At 65.9% G+C, this 16,897-nt stretch overlaps 2 protein-coding genes across 3 annotated transcripts in view; one reads left to right on the forward strand and one right to left on the reverse strand.

Moving 5' to 3' along the window:
* Positions 1-234: 234 nt before the first annotated feature.
* On the reverse strand, positions 235-15,096 carry FAM83H (family with sequence similarity 83 member H). Of its 2 annotated transcripts, none has more exons than XM_057736730.1 (5): positions 14,179-15,096; positions 6,238-6,699; positions 5,138-5,302; positions 4,927-5,051; positions 235-4,684 (listed from the first exon to the last, which is right to left on the reverse strand). In XM_057736730.1, exons 1-5 carry the CDS (start codon positions 14,725-14,727, stop codon positions 1,870-1,872), a joined length of 4,116 nt encoding a protein of 1,371 aa, XP_057592713.1. In that variant the 5' UTR covers positions 14,728-15,096; the 3' UTR covers positions 235-1,869. The 2 variants fall into 2 exon arrangements, with proteins under 2 accessions (XP_057592713.1, XP_057592714.1); XM_057736731.1 differs by lacking the exon at positions 14,179-15,096 and adding an exon at positions 10,525-10,672.
* A 129-nt stretch (positions 15,097-15,225) lies between these two features.
* Positions 15,226-16,897, forward strand: part of IQANK1 (IQ motif and ankyrin repeat containing 1) — a 28,237-nt gene continuing 26,565 nt past the window's right edge. Inside the window, 1 exon segment of the mRNA XM_057737021.1 lies at positions 15,226-15,875. Coding sequence (XP_057593004.1) covers positions 15,572-15,875 — 304 coding nt within the window. The 5' untranslated portion in view covers positions 15,226-15,571.

Genomic DNA, 16,897 nt, shown 5'->3' on the forward strand with positions numbered 1-16,897 from the left:
AGTGTAGATGGGGAGGTGGCTTTAGTACACCCCACAGGGATGGGTGGTGGTGCCCAGAGGGAAATCTGAGACGTTCATAAGGCTAGAGGTCGCAATATATAACTGGGTAATTTTACATATATATATATATATATATATATATATAAATATAATATATACTATTTATATCTAGCATATTTATATTTATATATAATATAATATGCATATATACACACATACATTTGGGAACACGTTGGACTATTTCGTGCATTGTTTTATTACCAACACCAAAATGTGAGGAATCACATTTGAGGAGATGTCCTCTTGAGCACAAGGTGGAGGATGCAGACGGGAGGCTCTGAGGGCCTCTGGCCTCTCCCTGGGCAGAACCTCCACATCCCGCAAGGGCCTCCCTCAGCAACAGGCCCGGCCAGATCTCAGAACAGCCGCGCACAAGGCCAGGCAGAACCGAACGTGTCAACAAGCACATCGAGGCCCAGAAATGCTGCAGCTTGTCTGACTCCCCAGTGGTCTTTTCCATTCGAAACAAAGTCTCTGACGTCACCCCTGCCTGGGTGGTGGTTTTGGTAACCAGACTGTGAGCCACCAGGGAACAGGTGTATCCCAACCCCACCCCCTTCCCTTTTCCAGCTGCTCAGTCAGAACTACTGCCGCACTCAGAAGTCGTGTTTCTTAAATCCTTTCTCAGCCAGAGCAACTGGGGCTTCTTATACTTAAAAACTATTTAAAAAGAAATAGCACAGACACTCATTTAAGGATCCTAGCACCTACAGTGGAGTGCTTTCTAACCATCTGGTGCCAAAGCGTGCCATTCCAGATCAGAGTTACTGTCTGGAGATAAAAAAAAAAAAGATACAAAAAAGCTAAGCGGGGAACCTTGGACAGACTTTTTGGGGGTTGGTGGCAAAGGTGGAAAGGATGCAGGGTTGGGGTCTGCCAGGCACCTGCAGGGCAAGGACCACTCCCACCTCATGGGTGGAGCAGTGGGCTGGGTGCTCTGCCCTCACGGAACAAGAGCTCCACATTCAGCCCTTCCTGCCGAGCGGCTGTGGGTGGCGCCTGCGAACACGCGTCTGTCAGGGACCCTCTGAGGCTGGAGCCTCGCGTCCTCCCCTGACGACTGCCGCAGAACCTGTGCCCTCACGCCTCGACGGTGCTGGCCCGGGCCCTGCGGAGGAGCAGCCACCCCTGTTCCAGGTCTCTCAGGGGCAGCCCCTCAGGGTCCCCCCTCCCCACACTGAAGGAAAGGTGCCAGGAGGGAGGCAGGCAGTGAGGAAAGGGGCAGGGCAGGAAGTGAACCCCAGTGACCTGAGATGCAGGTGGGGAGAACAGGCCCTGAGAAGGTGGGAGGCCTCGAGAGAGGATGGGGCTGCCAGGCACAGCAGAGCGGCCGCAGCACAGCCAGGAGGCCATGAGCAGAGGGGACCCCTGAGACACAGAAGCCCTGAGACACAAGGACCCCAGAGAATGGGGGACTGAGGCACAGAGGTGAGCCCCCCGAAAGATGGGGGACTGAGGCACAGAGGCAGGCACCCTGAAAGATGGGGGACTGAGGCACGGAGAGATGGGTCCCTGAGGTGACCCAGAGGGGACCTGAAGCCCAAAGAAATGGTGGAGACAGATGCGGAAGAAGGGGGAGGCTGAGGGTCCAGGGACTGAGGTGTGAGAAGAGCAGGAACTGGAAAAGTAAGGCGGGGCGACTGGGGGCCAGGAGCCCTACGGGAGGAAGGGCCAGGAGGCAAGCGGTGGGGAGGACCTCCAGGTGAGCCTCGAGTGGAGCCGACCAGGTTCCAAGGGCTTTGGCTGAGGACCAGGTGTTCTGCCTGACAGTGATGTGGGCACCCGACCTGGGCTGCTGGGCCAGGAGACTCACTTCTTGCTTTTGAACGAACCCAGGAACTTGGGCATGAACTTGCCCACCTTGCTGTCCCTGCTGTCCTCCTCTGCCAGGCCCTCCCCGGCCCCCAGGCCCCCGGGCTCCTCCTTTTTGCAGAAGACCTCAAAGCGGCTGTAGACGCGCTTCTCTTTGCGCATGCTCTCCATGCGGCGCAGCAGCCGGTCGCGCTCCTCGGCGCTAGCGGGCAGCGTGCGGTTCAGCCGGCCTTGGGTCCCCAGGCTGTCCGAGCGGAAGATGGCCGAACATTTGTCCTTCTCGGACATGTCGGGGGCCAGGCCGCCGGCAGCTGGTGGGTGGCTCAGCTCAGGGGTGCTGTGGGTCGGGGGAGGGGCCGGAGCAGGGACCCCGCGATGCTTCTGGCCGTGGGCGCTGATCTGCTCCAGAATGGCTTTCGTGTCATCCCGCAGGTTGCTGCTGTACAAGGCATTGGCCGTAGCCGAGGTCACGCGTGCCCGCGGGCCCCGCTCATCTCCTGTGGCAGCCTCCGTGCTGTCCACCCGGCCTAGCGATGGTCGCCGGGGGCTCTCGGGCTGCCCGTTCTCCTGTGGCACCGGGAAGCTGCCCTCATCCTCTGCACGCCGCTCACCCTTGGGGCTCAGCAGCTGCCGCAGCCTCACAGAACCCTTGCGCAGGACCTCCATGGGGCCACCAGCCGCCTCCTCTGTAGGCCCGGTCTTTGGAGACTCCCCAGAGAAGGGAAGGGTGAGGCTACCCCTGCGCTCTGGCACAGGGGGCACCGGGCTGCCCCTGCGCTCAGGAACAGGAGGCACCGGGCTGCTCCTGCGCTCAGGGTAGGCAGAAGCCGGGCTCCCTTTCTGCTCAGTAAATGCTGTGGTGGGGCTGCCTCTGTGGGTGGGAAACCCTGGAGTGGGACTCCCCTTCCTCTTGGGGTAAGCTGAGGTGGGGCTCCCTTTCGGCTCAGAATGGGGTGCCTGGTGTACCCCAGGCCCCTCTGGTGGCGGGCTGTCCCGCCCTTGCAGGGAAGCGGAGTGGCCCTGGGTGGAGAGGAAGCGGGGGGGCAGCCGGTCAGTGCCGCTGCTGCTCCGGCCCAGTGTGTCCAGCAGCTGGGCGGCGGTGAGAGTGGCGGCTCCCGGCTGCCGCTCAGCCTCCTGGTGCAGCTGCTGTGCGAAGGAGTCGCGCAGGTCCAGCAAGCAGCTTTCCAGGCTGTGGCGATCACTCCCGCTGCCGCTGGGTACCGACACCTCCTCCCGCCACGCCTGGGACACGACAGCCTTGCTCTGGCTGGCCACCGTGACTGCTGCCCCCGCGCCACCAGAGTCTCGAGACGGGCCCTTGTACTTCTCCAGGAGCTCGGCCACCTTGGTGGAGGCAGCAGAGCGCACAGCCTCGCCACCGGACCCCAGCATCTCACTGACCGCCTGCTCCTTGTGCAGCAGCTGCACCTTCTCGGTGGCGGCCGCGGCCCCACCCGTGCCCTCCGCCTGCGATGAGCTGAAGATGAGCGAAGAGCGCAGCCGCGAGCTGCGCTGGACCAGCGGGTTCAGGCGCAAGCGGAACGAGTCCTGCTTGGCCAGGCTTGCCTCCTCCAGGCCCTCGCGCTCGGGGCCGTCTCCACCACCGCTGCCGCAGCCCGGGGCTGCGCCCCTGGCCGGGAAGGACGCGGGCACACGGAAGGCCGAGGGAAGCAGGTCCCCGGCGGCCCCCTGGGCCCCTGAAACCAGCACGTCGTCCTCGCAGGCCTCGGCCTCCATGGGTGCGGGCAGACCGTCGTCGCCAGCGTCCTCACCGTGACAGCCGCTCAGGTAGGAGGCCAGGCGCCAGTGCCGCAGTCCAGCCCGCCCCTCGGGCCCGCCCCTGCGCTCCGCCTCCGGCGCGGGCACCGTCTCTGGGCCTAGCCTCGTCACCGCTTGGCAAGGGAAGCGCTGGCCCGGGTTGGGGCGCAGGGCCCCGCCGGTTTCCAGAGCGCGGGGCCCGGGCCCGAAGGCAGGGTCCGAGCCATGGCGCACCTCCCGGGAGGCGCCGGATGGCACGTAGTCCAGCCGCTGGTGTCCGTCTGGGCCGAGCTCCGGAAAGCGTGGCCCGGCGCCCAGCGCGAGGTCCTCGTGGTCGGCGAAGCCAGGGCGGCCGGCACGCAGCTTCTCGAACAGGCCCTGCGCGCGCGCCGGCGCGAGCTGCGGGTCCCACTGGTAATGCTGCTGGTAGAGCTGGTCGCGGTGGAAGTGGCTGGTCTGGAAGCGCAAGTCGTCCCCGTGGGCGAGGAACGTCTGCCGAGACACCTGCCGCGCGGCCGCGAAGTTCTCCACGGCCCCCGCGCCGTCGGCGGCCGCGTAGCTGTGCCTCTTGAAGGCGTCCAGCTCCAGGTGCCGCGCCTGAAAGAAGCCCCGCGGGCCCGCCAGCTCCCCGCCTGCCCCGGCCTCGCCGTCCGGCCGCCGCGACAGGGACCGCAGCGCCGCGAGCGGCTCCAGGGCGCCCCCGGGCACCCGCGGGGACTCCTCTCGGCGGAAGGCCGACAGGAAGTGGCGGTCGGGGTCGAGGAAGGAGGGGAAGCCCAAACCCTCTTCCCGAGGCGGTGGGAACAGGAGGTGGGCCCGTTTGGGGAAAGAGAAGGGGGTGGGCGCCCCGACCATCTGGCCGCCCATGAGGGGCCCCGCCCCCGCGTACGGGGCCAGGGCCAAGGCGTCCATGCGGGCCAGCGCCCCGGCCGAGGGCACCAGCGGCTCGGACTGTGCGAAGAGGATGCGGAACTCCTCATCGAAGCTGGAGACAAGCTCGCCCTGGAACACGTGCGCCAGGCTGCGGTGGATCTTCTCGAAGGACCACATAAAGCTGCGAGCGGGGCGGGGCCCGTCAGAGGGCGGGGCCGAGGTCGCTCAGGGGGAGCGGGCGGGGCCGGGGTTCCCGGGAAGGGGCGCGGCCCAGTAGCGCCCAGGCGCCGCAGCGGGGGCAGGGCCGGGGGGGGGGGGGGGGGGGGGCTGTGTCAGGGGCCACAGGAGGAGGGCTCCTGGAGAGGAGGCCCGCGGACGGGGAGGGGCTGGGGCTGGGGCTGGGGGCAGCGGGGCCGCGCGCACCTGTAGCTCCCACTCATCACCACGGCGCAGTCCACTAGGAGGAACTTCTCCTTCACGTTTCCCTGGAAGGACTTCCCCGTGCGGCAGTAGTAGGTGGGGCCCGCCACAGTGCGCACGCGCAGGAACTGGCGCGGGAGAGGCGTTAGGTCTCTGAACAGGGCTCTCGCCCCTTCCCTCCCAGCCATCCCCTCCCCGCCCTCCGGTCACTCACATCCACGTGGTGCAGGTTGACACGGCACTTGTCGGCCATGTCCAGGAAGTGCTGTGCGTTCATCTCATCTAGGAGGATGTAGACAGGGACGCGGCGCGCAGCGGCCTCCAGCACTTCACCGAGAAGGTCCACATCGGTGAACATGTCCATCACCACGGCCACCACCTGCGGGGTCGAAGCAGGGAGGGAGGACAGACCCCCCCAGCTGTCCCCACCATTCTCTAGCCATAGCCCCACGCCCTCCTGCCCGGGGCAGGCTGTCTCTGGGCGCTAACGATGGCCACTAGCCCGGCTCGCGGAATGGGGGTCAGAAGGAAGGGGCCTGTCAGAGGGGATGTGGGGCAGCTGGTGGGCTAGGTGGCCCATGATGGAGCCCTAGGCAGGCACAGGGCCTGCAGCCCATGGGGGGCGGGCAGTCCTTCAGCTGGGGGCAGGTGTTCCGCCCAGGTCAGAGAGCCCTGGATGGGCCAGGGGGCACCGCAGATGAGGCGCCCACAACCCCCTGCTTTACAGATGGCTGAGCTCCCAGGACCCCAGGGCAGGCATCAGGGCTGAGCCCCAGGCTCCATTTCTGCCACCTGGGGGAGGAAGGGCAGAGGGCAGAGACAGGTGTCTTTAGCGTCTCTGCTAAAGACGCTAAGGTCCTTAGGGTCTCTGCTGCCTTAGGGTCCATGGTTTAACAGGCTCCCTTTGCTATCTGCCAACTGCTTGGTGGTGCTGGGGGCACAGGGCTAAGAAGCTGTCAGCTAGATCAAGGACAGGGCTAGAGAGAATTCTCTGAACAGTAAAGCCAGGTGAGAAGGGGCCCCAGCCATCCCAGAGCTCCCGAGTTTCTGGGCACTGGCCCTGATCTTGGGCAAGCAAACCTGTGCAGTCGGCAGCTTGCCATAACCAAACCCCTGAGGACCCTGGAAAAAGTCTGCCAGGAAGTCCTCACGGCAGCCTGAAGGCTGGAGAGGCCTGGCCAGGCAGCCCTGGCCCCACCCTCGCCCCCTAAGCTGGGCATGCTCATGTGTCTCCTTCCCCCTCGCACTCCGGATGCTTCGAGGCCCGACCCTGGCTGCCCTTCCCCACTGCCTGCTGAGCCTGTGACAGCACACCTGCTGGGCAGAGCGGATCATCCTCCGAGCCTCATCCTTGATGCTGGGGTTGTCGGGCGGCGGCGGCTGCACCAGTGTGGTGACCTCAGTGCCCTGGAAGCCGAAGGTTAGGGGCCAGCCCAGGTCGAGTTCTGGCACTGCCTGGTCTGAGTCCACAGGCCAGTAGGTGCCGGAGGAGCCATCGAAGTCCACGTCAGGAGGGCTGCCTTCGGGGGGCTCGAGGGCCACATGCTGCGGGGGCCGCAGGTGGTGGCTCACGTGCTCCAGCTCCTCAGGGCACAGGAAGGCAGGTGCTCCCTCGGCCGCTAGGAAGCGGCTGTAGGCCTCTGGGCCGCCCTCGGCCAGTGCGTCCACTGCCAGGCGGTAATACTCTTTGTAGTGAGGCGGCAGGTACCCGGGTGCCAGTGGGTTATCCCCCTGCGAGGAGCTCTGGGAGCGACGGGCCATGTTGGGGCCAGGGGCCTGGGGGAAGGGCAGGGAGACGCATTACAGGGGCAGGGGCTCTGCCCCCGCCCCAACGTGGGCACACGTCATAGAAGGGGCTGTGGCGTTCAGCCCGTGCCTGGAGCTCTTCCAGGGCACCCCCAGACCCTAGCATGCCCCTAGGTGGGGGAACACCAGAAGAACGCCTGGACACGGGCATCCCAGCTGTCTCCCATTGCTCCGGCCCTGCTGGCTGGGCCCCTGCTCTCGCCAGGGACCAGAGGGTGCCTCGTGCCCCAGCGTCCAGGCAGGGCTCCGGCTCTGCACAACCCCCACTCAGAGTTACTTTATGGCCTCTGTGGACCCCTCCTCCATGAACAGAAGAAGACATTAGTGATATTTTATGACAGTTGGTATAAAGAAAATATAATGCAGGCTGTATTCTTTATTATTACATTTACTTTTTTCTTCTGGTTTTATGACATGAGTGCATGGTCGTGGTCCCTGCGCTGAGTGCTCGACAAGCCGGGCCACTGCCTGTGTGCGTCTGCCCCCAGCGCCAGGGGACCCTGGGCTGCTCCCTGTGCCTCTCTGGTCTGTTATCTGCGCTGTGAAAGGCAGCTGTCTCAGCCATAAAGAAGAAGGAAATTTTGTCATTTGCAGTAACATGGATGGACTTGAAAGGGCATTATGCTAAGTGAAATAAATCAGAGGAAAAACAAATACTGTATGATATCACGTATACGTGGAGTCTTAAAAAATAAAACAAACTAGTGCATATAACAAAAGAGCAGACTCATATAGAGAACAGACTAGTGGTCACCAGTGTGTGGAGGTGGGGGCAACAAAGGGGTGGAGGAGTGGGAGGTGTAACGTGTTGGGTGTAAGACAGGCTCAAGGATGTATTCTACAACGTGGGGACTAGAGCCAGTATTTTGTAGTAACTGTAAATGGAGAGTAACCTTTAAAAATTGTATGAATTTTTTTCAAAGGCAGCTGTCAGGATTCACCTGATAGCACACCTGGCCCAAGGTGGGCTCAGCACACCGTCTGCTAACGCCGCCCACAGACCCTAGGCACTCCTGCACCTGTCCTACAGGCTCACACACCCCGAGCCCCGCATCCCACGCGCTGACCTCTCAGTCCTCCGATCCCTGCCCTCTGCCCCTGTCCACCGTCCCGTCTTAGACACCTCCCTGGGCCACACCCCTGGCACCATGCCTCCCGAGGCCCGTACTTCATACCCTGGCAGGAGCATAGAGGCCTGTTGTTGCCAAGCCTGCCCTGTGTGCCAGCGGCAACCTTTCCAAGCTTCTGGTCACTGCCTGGCTCCCTGCCACACTCCGGAGGAAGTCAAAGCCCTTTGCTGTGGCTACTGGGCTCCTCCTGGGCTCCAAACGTGCCTTTTCACCGTCACTGCTCACCCCAACATCACACCATCAGCCACACCCCACAGGCTCCGCTCTAATCCACCTGCCTCCAAAGGGCCTGTGCAGGGACCTGGCCTGGGGGAACATGCACCTTGGTCCTGGAAGGCCAGCTGGGGGTCTTTATTTGGCTCCCAGGATCTCTGAACTACCTGGATGCTCATCCCCCTGACCTGGAAGGAGAGCCCACTGGAGGCCAATCCTGCCTAGCTTGTGGCTTCCTGAATGTGGGTCCTGGCTGGGGGAGGTGGTTCTGCCAGACGGCCCAGTGTGCCCTCCTCCCCTGCCCGACCCCCGCAGGTGCAGCTGGACAATGTTGACTGGATGGGGTCCACGGCCAGCTGGAGACAGGTGCCTGAGAAAGTCAGGGGGTCAGGATGACCTGGGGAACCTCTCCTGTCTGCCTTCCCTGGGACTTGACAGGCTACTGAATGTGGCAGGGAGGTGGGGCTGGGGGATACCCCTGGGTGTCATTCAGCCACGCCTGGTGGAGATGCTACCTGGTCTGATTGTCTGAAGAAGAGCTGCTCTGCATTCCTTAGGGGGCACCAGGCCCTGAGTGTATCTGCTTACTTAAGGCTGCTGCACCAGGACCAGATTCAGGCTGACCACATGGGGGATGAGGTGCAGGCCTGCTTGTGCTAGGTTCTCACCCCGTATCTGACCACACTGTGGGGGGGGGTCCTCACCTCGTATCTGACCACACTGTGGGGGGGGGTCCTCACCCTGTATCTGACCACACTGTGGGGGGGGGTCCTCACCCTGTATCTGACCACACTGTGGGGCGGTTCTCACCCCGTATCTGACCACACTGTTGGGGGTGGGTCTCACACTGCACTTTTTAATTCATTTTTATTGGAGTACAGTTGCTTTACTATGTTGTGCTAGGTTCCACTGCACAGCAAAATGAATCAGCCATATGTACACATACGTCCCCTCCACTCGGGACACACAGAGCATTAAGTGGAGGTCCCTGTGCTGTACAGTATGTTCCCGTCAGTTGTCTATCTCATACACAGTATCAACAGTGTCAGCCCCCGTCTCCCAATCCCTCCCACCCCACCCCCTCACCCTGTATCTGACCACAGGGTGTGTGTATTTTCCGGAACTGTATCTGACTGGGTGGTGGGTGCTATCCCGCTGACAACCTTTGAGGGTGCCATTCCCCAAGCTGGGGAGACATACGGGAAGGGAGACCATCCCCTCCTACTTCACTGGGGACATAAGTCAACACAAACTGTCCAGGCTGCACACGGCGGGGGGCGAGGGGCCCCAGGGTGGGCACGGAACCCTCCCATGCGGCAGGACTGGTCAGGAAGGGGCACCGGGCCTGAGTGAGCTCGCCCAGTGGCCCTGCCCTGCCTCACACAGCAACGCCCACCACCCCAACCACCTCATTCCTCTGCCTGTTTCCTTTCCTTTCATGGGGCCGCACAGCCCTGACCTGTGGACCGGGCAGTGGCCACTCCTAGCAAGCTACGGAGAACCCAGCAGCGGGCCTCCCCACACGCTCGCCTCCCAAACGTCTGCCCTAAGGGAGGGAGGGGCGCCTATCCCACCAAGGCTGATGACTCAGCAGGAATCCCGCTCTTTGGCTGCTGACCTCCGACCTCTGACACAGCCGGCAAAGCTTCCAGGCAGGGCCCTCAGGGCTCTAGTGGGCTCCCTAACCAGGGACCTCCAACCGGAAGTCTTTCCCACAGGGCAGGCCTGGGGTTTTATCTGGAGGGAAGGATCTGGGGCTAGTGCACAAGGTAGGTGGACCCTGAGCCGGAAGGAGGACGCGGGTGAGGTTCAGGCCGAGGAGGCTCCAGGTCTGGAGCTGGCTAAGCTGCACACTGCAGGGCCCAGGGAGCTAGGCTGCCGGGCCCGGGTGTCCCACCCACCCACCCCAGTCCAGGGACTTGGGCGCCAGGGAACCGGGACCTTCTGCTCTCCCTGCACCCCACCGAGGGAACCAGACCGAGGCGTGGCCACTCGGGCCACCCCCTGACCACGGTGGTCTAGAAGGGGCGCCCCAGGGAAGGGTCCAGGCCAGGCCTGGCACCCTCTCCAGACTCCAGCTAGGCCGCGAGGGCGGGAGCAACTCGGGGCAGCCGGGGCTGGCTTGACCTGGGCCCGGCGCCCCTTCGCACTCGGCTTCTCCTGGGCCGAGGGGCCGGCGTCGAGCGAGGGCTCCCGCGTCCGCACCCGCACCGCCCCCTCGCCCCCAGCCCGGGCACACCCGGCCCGACCCCCGCGCACGCGGCCGCGCTCCCCCCGCCCCGCTCTGGGTCGCGAGGACCCGGCCCAGGTGCGGGCGGGCGGGCCGCCCAGGTGAGGCGGCGCGCGGGCGCGGGGGGAGGCGCCGCCGGTGCCGACCCCCTCCCCACCCCGCCGACGCGGCCGCGGCCTCCCCCGCGCCCCGCCCGGCTGGAGCCCGGGGAGGGGGCCCTACCTGGCCAGGTGCGCGGGGTCTCGGGACGAGGGCAGCAGGAGCCGACCGCCGCCCAGCGGCCTCGCGGTCCGGTCGGTCCGGCAGCCACTCCCTGCCGCGGCCCGCCCGCCGCGCGGCCTGATTCACGCGCCCGCCCCCGCCCCGCCCGCCGCCCCTGCCGCCTGCCTGCCCGGGCAGCACCTGGGGGCGGGGCGGCCCCACCCGCGGCGCGCCCGCATTCCTCCGCCGCCCGCCGCCGCCGCCGCCCCCGGGACCCCCGCCCGCGCCCCGGCGCCCCCTGAGCCCCGCCCGCGCCCCCCGGCCCGGGACCCCCGGAGACCGCCAAGGCCCCGGCTTCCAGGGCCCCGCGGCCCCAGGCGCCCATCTGTTCGCCGAAGGTGTAAGGTCCCTAAGCCTGACCCCTGACCCTCGCCCCGGAAGTCGGGGTGACTCGGAAGTTCCGGCTCAGTCGCTAGGAAACGGGCCAGCCCGACGCGGGGGGCGGCGCTTCTGGCCTCGCCTGAGAGTTGGGGGAGGCAGGTGAAGCAGGTGAGAGCGTGGGGGCGGCGCCGCGCCCCGGGTGGGGCAGGGCCTGGGGACCCGAGCACGAGGGCCCCCCCCCACACCCGGACGCCCCCCGCCCCGACGCCCGCACAGCGACACCCCGCCCCCCCGCGCAGTCAGAGGCCCACAGGCACCTGGGACCCCACAGGCACACAGGGACCCTGCTCGCGCCATCCCCCCCCCACGCCGACCCCCCGCCACGGACAGGAAAGCCACTGCACGCAAGTGGACCTTCCTTCCCACACGGGTGGACTCCAGCCCACACCGGGCAGCCCCCTCCCGGACCGGTCCCGGCGCCGAGCCTCCCTCCACACGGCTGGACCCCGCCGGCACAGCCACGCGCACATAACGGACCCTGACTGCACATAGGGACCTGCACACACAAGGGGCGCCGCACACACACACGGACCCCCACGCACATGGGACCCTCCCATCCATACAGGGCCCCGCCCCTGCCATGTCAGGCACACGCGCGTGTCCACACGCACACAGGACACGCCACACGCACGGGGTCCCTCATGCGCTGCCCCCCACAAGCAGGGACCTTCCCCCACAGAACCCTGCAGCATATAGGACCCTACGTGAGCCCCGAGAGCCCCTCAGGAACTGGGGACCTGCAAGTACGGCCCCCCACACAGACACGGGGCCCTGAAAGCACTCCGGGCCCCACACACTCCCTCTGCGCGCGTGCGGGCACACACACACACACAGAAGCCCTTCGCTGCCCCTCAGCGCCTCAGTACCCTCCGCATCCCCCACAAACACTTCAGATCCCTCCTCAGGACCCCGGGTCCCCATCAGATGCTCCCCGAGGCCCAAGCCCAGCCCCCCGCCTGCCAATTGCACCCCAAGCACTCTCCCTCCCCTGCCACGGTGCCCATCCATCTCTTTCAGCCAGGCTCCAGTCACCTTCCTCCAGTTTTCTCAGTTATCAGGGTCATTTCTAGTTTCATTCGTTCCTTCCCCAAACACTCAGTGACACCCATGGTGGGAGCACAGGCGTGGGGACAGGGCAGTGCCCAGGCAACAGCCCTGCAGCGGGGGAGGGGAGGGGGCCCTGCCACAGCCTGGGGCAGGGGAGGCCTCCCGGGGAAATGAATGTATGGGGTCAACTGAGTGGCCTAGGAGAGGGGCGTTGCTTCCAGGCCCTGACAACACCACCTGCCAGGGCCAAAACAAGAGCGGGTTGGGCACGTGGTGGGGTCTGTGCTTCCTTGGGGCGGGGCGCTGGGGGCAGTGGGGGCACAGAGGCTGCAGCAAGGCAGGGTTGCTCAGGCTTGTGTTAGGATGAAGCCGGTCCAGCGGGCAGCCCCGTGGTTTGCAGCAGCGAGGTGGGTGCCCAGCATCGGCCCTGGGGCTAGGACGGGGGATCCAGGGCAGAGGGGACGGAGGAGTGGGGGCAAGGGGGCCAGGCTGTGGCTGCGTGTTCCTGCCAAGCACTCCCACCCAAGCTGCTGGGCACACACACACCAAGAACCAGGGGCAGGTGGGTGGGCCACGGCGCTGGCAGGAAGCAGTGTCGTGGGGTGGTCCCGTGTGCCCCCGTCCGGCACCTGCTGGCTGTCCACACAGGTTCAAGCCAGCGTGTGATGCTGTCCCTACTGCCTCTGCCACTCTGAGCACACCCTCCCTGACCTTTGCTACTCGCCCCAGGAGAATGAGCAGCAAGAAGCGGGGACCGAAAGCTGCATCAGAGAAGTGGCAGACGTCCTTCCCCAGAGCCAAGCCAAGAGCCGCTGCTGGTGAGTGTGAGCCCTCCGACCTCCAGCCCCGTTCAGACTCTGACGTGTGACACATGCTCTGCAGCCACCCAGAGACACTCCTTCCGGGAAGACATTTCTCTCTGAGAGTAGCCTTCGGGGATCTCTGAGTTTGGCTTGATTGTGGTGGACCAAGGATTCGGAGCTCAGATATCCATTCCAGACTCTGACCCTGAGTGTTGTACCCCAGGGGCTGGGACTGGGGTTGGGGTCCTGGGGACAGTGTTCAGAGGAACATGACTTTAGGACACAGGGAGATGGGAAGCAGGCCTGTGTAGACTGAATGTGTGTTCTCAAACAGAGCAAGGCTTGAAGACATGTTGGCGATTATCAGACTAAGCATGTGGTCCACTGTGACCCTCTGCTCCACCTAGGCCATGTGCTTTTTCTTGTCTGTCGCCTCTCCCTCAGGCCATCCTCTCTTTAGCTACTTCCAAGCTGAAAGGTGACAGCTTGCCCTTGGCTCAGTCCTGCTATGGGCCAGGAAGGGCATCTCCTCCCATGTTCACCCCTACCTGTTGTCATTCTTCTCTGAGTCCCATTTCTTCTCTGTCACAGCACTCATCTGAATTCTTTGCTAAGCTGCCGACACCTTCCAGGCTGCAGCTCCAGGTTCTCCCAGCACCCAGACCTGTACTGGGGTCTGTGCTTGCTAAGAGAGCCCTGCACCCTGTTCCTCTGTTGCAGCCCCTCTGCTTGGAGTGGGCCTGGACCCCAGAGGCCCCCCAGATCCCAAGACCTGGCGGGATGGTGTTGACAGCTGTTCCACACCAAGCCGGGTTAGACCCTAGCTCCCCAAAATAGCTCCAGCCGCATCTGAGGCAGCAGCCGTCCAGGAATGAGGATGACAGGCTCAGGCACCGCATTCAGCTTCTGCCATCTCAAGCCCTGCAAACAGGCTCTGCAATAAACAGGAGGCAGGGCAGGCGGGCCGGGAAGCCAGCCAGGAAGCCGTGTTGGCGTGGGGGTGGGGGATGAGAGTCCTCAGTCCTGCTACCTGCTGACTGTCCACCTGGGCCCTAGACCCGGCCCTCACCCCTACATCCCACACTGCGCTGCCTGGGTTCTCTGCAGGGACACCTCTGCCTCAGTTTCCTTGAGCAAGTGCCCTCTGTGGGCTCCCTCTACCTGTCAAGCCTCGGGCCAGCCCAAGAGGGCTTCCTGTCGAGTGGTCTTTGCAGTGCCCTATGCGGTAGGCACCAGCCTCACTTTGCAAATGTGCCACAGTGCACAGTGCACCAGGCTCTGGCCTCCTGGAGCCCTGCAGGACCTGTAGGGTGTGTGCGTGGTTACCACACCAACAGGGGTTGTCCGGAGCCTCCCCCACTCCCACGTCCCCGCCAGGCCTTACCCAGTCTTGGGTCCGCAGCGCCTCAAGGCCCTCACTCCGGAGTTGCTCCAGGGCCGTGGCCAGCTCCAGCCCCTCCATTCGCACCCAGGCCTGCTCCTCCTGGAGCTGCTGCAGCCACAGCTGCTCCTCCTGCCACAGCTGCATCTGCAGCTGCACCTGCTGCCGCCGGCCGTCCAGCAGCAGCTGCTCCTGGGCCAGGCACAGCTGGCCCTCGTGGAGCCTCAGCAGTTCAGGGCCCAGGCCCGGTGTGAGGCCGCCCACCCCGCAGCCTTCCATGCCCGCGGCGGGGACGAGCACCAGCTCGGACCCCCGAGCAGTGGCCTGCTCCGGCCTCTCAGCTACCTCTGGTCTGGCCACCCTGGGCTGTCCTTGGGGAGCCAGCTTGCTGCTGGTCACGTGCCCCGCAGGGGCCACCCCCGCCTCGTCCCGAGGGCCCCTTGGGGCGGGGGGCGGGGGCTTGGCCTCAGGGCCCTGCTGCCCCGTGGCCTTCTGTGCCCTGCCTGCCCTCCTGGCCCGGGGTTTGCGAGCTCGACTTCGTTTGCCAGACATGGCCCCGATCTGGCGCCTGTGTTACCAGGTGTCGGCTCCCCGGGGGCCCAGGCTCATCGGCTGGCCGGCCTCGATCAGGCGGGCTCAGAGGGCATCCCTGGGAGGCCACGGTGGGCCCTCTGCTTCTGCGGCCCCTCGTGTCTGCCCTTCCCCTTGGCTGGCGCCCACAGTGCCAAGGCTCTGGCCCGGGCTCTGACTCTGGGCCTCACAGCCACACTCTGCGGGCTGGGCCACGCCAGGGAGTTTATAGGGACTCTGCGGCGCGGTGGCTCACCCGGCGCGAAGGCTGACTAACGCGCTGACACGGCGCAGGATGGATGGGCACAGGCCCCTTCGGCCAGACCGGGCGGGAGGCTGAGAGAAACCAGAGGAGGTGACTCTCGGCAGCCAGGCCGCTGGCTGTGTGGAGCGACGCGTCTGGTCCTGCCCTGGGCGGGCACCGGTGCCCCCCCACCCCTGTCCCACCCCGTCCAGCCCGGTCGCAGGCAACTCCAACGGCAGCGCGCAGGGCGAGGAGCCACATCCCCAGCCGCACTGACCCCCAGAGCAGAGGCTCGCTGGCCACGGACATTGCCGACCTGACCGCCACAGGAGCCCCTGGCCCAGCCCTCGCCGGGCACCCAGCCCCCACCCGCGCTCAGAGGGGCCCTGGGGGCCTGAGCTTGCCTGGGGCGTGATGTAGAGGCGAGAGACCCACTCGCCCCCTCGTGGTGGACTCCTGCCGGGGGCCAGGCTGCGCCGGGAAGACGCTGGACCTTGAAAGGCCCAGAGGGCATTTTGTGGACTGAGATGGGGCAGTAAGGAAGAGCCCGGCCTGCCCTGAGGTGGGGCAGGGCTCTTCAGGATGTCCTGGTTGGGGGTCCAGCTGCTCTGCCCACAGGGGCAGAGGAGACCCCACCTGGCCTGCCCGGGAGCCCTGGGGACGGGCCTGGGGGAGGGGTGCACGCCAGGCTGGGTGTTGGCGTCCCCCCCCCCCCGCTTCCTGGGCTCCTCCCCAGCATTTCCCCAGCCTGGGGCCGCTGACTCACACCCACGCCCAGGGCCGCATCCCGCCCGGCTCTGTCACACCGGCTGGACTGGTTTGCCCGCCCAGCCCTGCCTGCTGCACACCCTGCCGCTCAGCCCTGCCCCAGAGGCCTTGCGGGGAGGTAGGCAGCCAGCACCCCGGGAGCAGGGAGGACGCGCAGAGGGGACTAGGGCCGCGCCAGGGAAGCGGCACCGGGCGGGGGCCGTGTTAGGGGTGGGGCAGGGCGGGCAGCGGTCCGCCTACCGGAGGCCTCGCCACACCTGGGCTTCCGGCCGCAGGTGCGGGCGGTCGTGGCCGTGGCCGCTCGCGGGCGCCCCCCTGCGGCGGCGCGGGGAGGCCGTGGCGGGTCCTGGCCGCCGGGCGACGCGGCTGTGGGCGGCGCTCCGGCGCCGGCGGGACGCGGCCCCTCTTCGGGCGGCCCGCCCCCGCCGCACTGAGCGCCCCCTCCCCCAGGGGAGCCAGGAGACGGGCGCCAGCCGCGGAGGGAGACCGGCCAGCCGGCGACGGGGCCCGCCCCCCCCGCCCCGAGCTCCCCGAGGCCCCGGCAGGTGAGAGCCCGCGCGCCCCGGCTGCGCTCTCGGGCCGCGCGGGGATGGGGGCGCGGTCCCCCGGGCCGGGCCACGCGCGCCGTGCCCGTGTGTGCGGAGCCCCTCTCCCCGGTGCCGCCAGCTCCAGGGGGTCGCGTGCCGTGGCGGGAGCCAGCCTCGGGGCGTGGGCGTCCCGGGGACGGTGGTGGGCGCCCTCCGTCCCAGGCCCTGTCTTAGCGCGCAGCCTCCGCTGTGGTACCTCTCGGCAGCGGCCAACAGAGCCGAATCTTTACCAAAACTTTCCTCCTGCGGCCCAGACCCACATTCAGGCGCATCCCAGCCCTCCCCTGGGTGTTCGCAAGCTCCACAGCGCATCCAGAGTGCACACGGTCATGGGGTCATGGCCTTCGCCTCGTGTGTCTGGTCTCCTGTGACTGCTCCCTGGTGACACTGTGCCCAAGTTGCCACCCCCATGGACCGCTCCACGTCTCAGCTCTGGCCTCCTTCACCTCCTCCCTGCTCCCCGCCGCTGACCCTGCTCAGAATGGGCCTCTCGCTTCTGCTGGCTCCGGCGGCCACCAGCAGCCAGTCTCAAGTGCAAGTGTGACCCTTCCCT

Source organism: Hippopotamus amphibius, chromosome 5 (assembly GCF_030028045.1).
Source record: "Hippopotamus amphibius kiboko isolate mHipAmp2 chromosome 5, mHipAmp2.hap2, whole genome shotgun sequence".
Lineage (NCBI taxonomy): Eukaryota > Metazoa > Chordata > Mammalia > Artiodactyla > Hippopotamidae > Hippopotamus > Hippopotamus amphibius.